Genomic DNA, 5,245 nt, shown 5'->3' on the forward strand with positions numbered 1-5,245 from the left:
TAACAGAGGGAAGAGTAAAAATACATTAAAGGATTTGGCAATTAAAATCAGCTGCCATCAATATGTGGTATATTTAGGAAGAAATACCATGATAAATGTGGCCTTGAGAACACAGAGATTTCCATTTTACTGGGGACTAGTGAACAGATTAAGTGAGGTCTGCAAGAGACTCTCAATTATGAACTCTGGAATGAAGATGGATGGTTTTTAGAAGCCTTCCACTCCAAGGCTAGGTGATTTTTTTTTTTTTAATCTTGATATTTTCATTCCGCTCCTGGTCTCCCTCAGAGCCTGGTGGACCTGCTTGTTCCTCAGAGTGTAGATGACAGGGTTCAGTAGGGGGGTCACCACTGTGTTCACAAGGGCAGCCGCCTTGTTGGAGTCCAGCCTGTTCACCTGCTTTGGTTTCATGTATATAAAGGCACTGCTGCCATACATCAGAGAGAGGACAATGAGGTGAGAGGAGCAGGTGGAGAAAGCTTTCTGTCGCTCTTTGGCTGATGGGAGTCCAATGATTGTGACGACTATGTTGCTGTATGCAGTGATGGTTATGATGAGGGATGTCAAAAGGACACACAAAGCAAGGACAAAGAGCAATGTCTCAACAGATCTGGTGTCAGAGCAGGAGAGATGGATCAGGGGGCCGAGGTCACAGAAGAAGTGAGGTATGACTTGGGGGCCACAGAAGGATAACTGGGACACCTTCACCACCAGACAAGCCATGAGAGTGAAGCCCAAAGCAAAGCAGGCTGTGACCAGGAGGCAACAAGTCCTCAGGTTCATGATAGTCGTGTAATGAAGGGGCTTGCAAATGGCCAGGTACCGATCCAGAGACATCACTGCTATGAGGAGGAACCCTGCTGCTCCCAGAAATACAAAGACAAAGGCTTGTGTGAAACAGGCAGCAAAGGAAATCGTTTGCTTGCCGAAAAGAAAGATGACCAGCAACTTAGGAATAACAGCACTTGTGAAGCAACATTCAAAGAAAGAGAAAATGCTGAGGAAAAAGTACATAGGTGTCTGTAGCCTGGAGTCAGCACAGGTGATGGTGGCTATGACCGCATTGCCTGCAATGGATGCCAGGTATGCCAGCAGGTGCACCAGGAAGAGGATTTTGCCCAGGTGCTGGACAGCAGGAAAGCCCTCCAAGGTAAATTCTTGGACATTTGTCCCATTGTTCATTTCCATGGACATCTTTTTCCACTCAGCATCACCTGCTGGTCTTCACCTAAAATAAAGACATTATAATGAGCTCAAAAGTTTTAGAGAAGCATAAGAACAAGTATTTGGCTCCTCAGAAAGGAATTAGGCACACAGCAGCATGGTTCAGTGAATCGATTCTTGACCTGGAAGAAGCTCAGTTCCATACTATTTCAATACTGAGTCCAACTTTGTAGAGACAGATCATCTTTGGAATGTTCTTTTGTGGACTTCATTTTCACCTTCTGATGCTTGTCCAAGTTCTTACAAGAATTAAGTAAGATAAAACATGTAACTCACTTGACATGTAATGTTCACATTTCCTATATGTCCCTTAATGTCCAATTTCAATATTAGGGTCATTATTATACTCTTAAGTATAGTTGGATCAGTAGATGGACTTATTGACATTTATTTATTAATCCAACCCAGGGATTGAACCCAGGTTTCCTGCACTGCAGGTGGATTCTTTACTATTTACCATTACCTTTACCAAGGGGTACCAGGGAAGCCCTTATTGACATTGGCATATTTTACCACTTTATATGTTTTACAGTATTATCAGTTTGTAAATAAATGCAACAGTAATAGTAGTAACACTTCCTTTAAATATCCAATTAAAAATATACAACAAACTCTATGGTTGAAATCATCATTTGATGAGGACTTTACCATTGCCTGATACTTTGCTGGTCGCCAAAATCCAGTATTTCTGTTTCTATCCACCATAATCATGTTAGCTATTATGTTTTCCTCACCTGTTCTTCTATAAAAGGAGAAATTGAGAATTAAGAGAGTTCCAGGGGAGTTATGTCACCTAGGTGGGACTTTAGCTCTATCTCCTAGAATCCAGACCTCCTGCTGTTTCCAGATGCTGTGACCAAAATATTTTAAAATACCAAGAAATATATTGTTGATGATTTCAAGCCCAAGTGAAAGCTTAGGTGTATTCATCTTGAATTTTCCATTATCCTGTTAGTATCATTAATTAACTGTGCATTAGTCGTTCAGTCGTGTCTAACTCTTCGCGACTGCAAGGACTGTAACCTGTCAGGCTCCTCTGTTTATGGAGTTCTCCAGGCAATAATACTGGAGTGGGTTGCCATTTCCTTCTCCAATCTTTGATTAATGCTGACCTACAAAAAACACAGGCCTTAGAGATGATCTTCTTCAGAACAATCAATTTATAGAAGAGGCTGGAGGCCAGAGATATTTGGGGTTGCTCAACAGCATAAGTTGTAAATCCAGGATGGATTCTGCCATTCTGAGGCTCCTGCTGGCATGTAAGTGAGATGAAGAGTAATAGCAGTTCACGAGATTGGCCAGTCTACGAAGGATGGTCTGGGAACATTGCACCAGTATGGCATCGCTCATATCAATGGTCAATGAGCATTCTCTTTCTCTCTTCAGTCTCCTCAGTAAATTCTATCTATTTGAGAGTGTTGGGCTCTAGAATCTTTATGATAAACTGAAAGACTGCAACATGGAGTGAATTTTTCTTTCTAACCTCTCATGGGTCAAGTTGTGAGAAGTGGTGCTCATACAACCAAACTGCTCACTCCAGAGTGACAATGCCCCCAGGGTAGCCTGGAGGAGCAACTGCGTGTCTTCCATTAACTGCAGCAGGTCCTCCAAGGTACCACTGTCTCTGAGGCCAGGAATATACTCATCATTTCATGAGGGGTAAAGCTTCCTCCTCCTGCAGTGATTCTCTTCCAAGAAATCCCGTGCTTGCTCTGGGCTGAGCAGAAAGTAGAGGAAAAGGAAGCTCAGTGTCACTGCCTGTTGTGACCGAGTGGGGTTAATATGCATCCCATGTTCCCCGACCGAGGAAATCCTATTTCTAAAGCCCAGGTTCTTTCATACCACAACAAGGCTTCACGAAGCCTTGACCACTGAAGTCCCAGAAAGGAGCAGAATTGAATAAAACAACCACATATCATGGCCTGCAATTCTGGGTGAAAACTTGACTCTGGGACTACTTAGGGTCCTGACAGTAGGTCTGGACTTGCCTCCCTCAGTGGGTTAACAGATCATCTAACATGCAACACTGCTGCCTCATCCTATATCAGCTAATAAGAGCAGGGGTCTTCTTCTGAACCCAGCCCCGGGTGATGCTGAGACAGATTCTTCTGCTGAAGCATATCATTTTGCTGACATATCTGCTCCAAGTCTCCTTTTGTTACACTGGCCTCCTCCACCATATGCTCACCTTTCCATGTGCAGAAGCCTGCTTGGTCCACTGCATTAATGTCAAGATGCTCCTGACATGCACATCTGGGGCCTCTGTGATAGTTTTCCAACAGGATTGTGTTTGGTTACCAAGCAGGATGTACTCAGCCAGTGAGTAGCGAGGACAGGCTCCCTTGCTGGGAGCTGAAAGGACATGGGCCAGAAGTAAAGGCAAGGCCAGTGCCCTGGGTGCAGCCAACTGGTCATGACTGAGAATAAAAGTTATTTGCACAAACCTTATATTTATCTTCTTTTGTCTGTGATGACATGGGCTCCCATATGTCCAGAGTTCTCTGCCAAGATTTTTTCAAAGAAAACGCATGACTTCATTTCCCAAGGGTTCCTAAATCCCAATTCGAATGTTGCTACTGATGTGAAGTAGAATTCCAGGCTAAAATTTCTGCATGTGATGTGTACACTGAGGTCGAGAATTGGAGGTTAAAAAAACAAATTTTATTGTGAGAAAGAGCTGAACTGATAGAGCTGTGAGAAAGGCTTTTGGGAAATAAATTGGTTACTGAGAAAGGAGATGGTAGAAATCTACTTACCTCTCTCAAGCATCTTCCTGCCTCTGCCAATATTATGATGCTATGACTCTTCACTGGCTATTTCTTTTTTAAAAAGTTTATTTATTTATTATTTTACTTTACAATATTGTATTGGTTTTGCCATACATTGACTTGAATCCTCCATGGGTGTATATGTGTTCCCCATCCTAAACCCCCCTCCCACCTCCCTCCCCATCCCATCCTCTGGGTCATCCCAGTGCACCAGCCCTGACCACCCTGTCTCATGCATTGAACCTGGACTGGCAATTCATTTCACATATGATAATTTACATGTTTCAGTGCCATTCTCCCAGATCATCACACCCTTGCCCTCTCCCACAGAGTCCAAAAGACTGTTCAGTACATCTGTGTGTCTTTTGATGTCTCACATACAGGGTTATCATTACCATTTTCCTAAATTCCATATATATGCATTAGTATACTATATTGGTGTTTTTCTTTCTGGCTTACTTCACTCTGTATAATAGGCTCCGGTTTCATCCACCTCATTAGAACTGATTCAAATGTATTCTTTTTAATGGCTGAGTAATATTCCATTGTGTGTATGTACCACAGGTTTCTTATCCATTTATCTGCTGATGGACATCTAGGTTGCTTCCATGTCCTGGCTATTATAAACGGTGCCACGATGAACATTCGGGTACACGTGTCTCTTTCAATTCTGGTTTCCTCAGTGTGTATGTCCAGCAGGGGGATTACTGGGTCATATAGCAGTTCTATTTCCAGTTTTTTAAGAAATCTCCACACTGTTCTCCATAGTGGCTGTACTACTTTGCATTCCCACCAACAGTGTAAGAGGGTTCCCTTTTCTCCACAGCCTCTCCAGCATTTATTGCTTGTAGACTTTTGGATAGCAGCCATTCTGCCTGGCGTGAAATGGTACCTCATTGTGGTTTTGATTTGCATTTCTCTGATAATGAGTGATGTTGAGCATCTTTTCATGTGTTTGTTAGCCATCTGTATGTCTTCTTTGAAGAAATGTCTGTTTAGTTCTTTGGCCCATTTTTTGATTGGGTCATTTATTTTTCTGGAATTGAGCTGCAGGAGTTGCTTGTATATTTTTGAGATTAATTCTTTGTCTGCTGCTTCGTTTGCTATTATTTTCTCCCATTCTGAAGGCTGTCTTTTCACCTTGCTTATAGTTTCCTTAGTTGTGCAGAAGCTTTTAATTTTAATTAGGTCCCATTTGTTAATTTTTGCTTTTATTTCCAATATTCTGGGAGGTGGGTCATAGAGGATCCTGC

General features: G+C 42.4%; 1 protein-coding gene across 1 annotated transcript; it reads right to left on the reverse strand.

The window, feature by feature from the left end:
* Positions 1–207: 207 nt before the first annotated feature.
* LOC122708526 (olfactory receptor 6C74-like) lies at positions 208–1,197 on the reverse strand. Its single transcript, XM_043924757.1, has one exon. It carries the CDS (start codon positions 1,192–1,194, stop codon positions 208–210), a length of 987 nt encoding a protein of 328 aa, XP_043780692.1. The 5' UTR covers positions 1,195–1,197.
* Positions 1,198–5,245: the final 4,048 nt, after the last annotated feature.

Source organism: Cervus elaphus, chromosome 15 (genome assembly GCF_910594005.1).
Source record: "Cervus elaphus chromosome 15, mCerEla1.1, whole genome shotgun sequence".
Classification (NCBI taxonomy): Eukaryota; Metazoa; Chordata; class Mammalia; order Artiodactyla; family Cervidae; genus Cervus; species Cervus elaphus.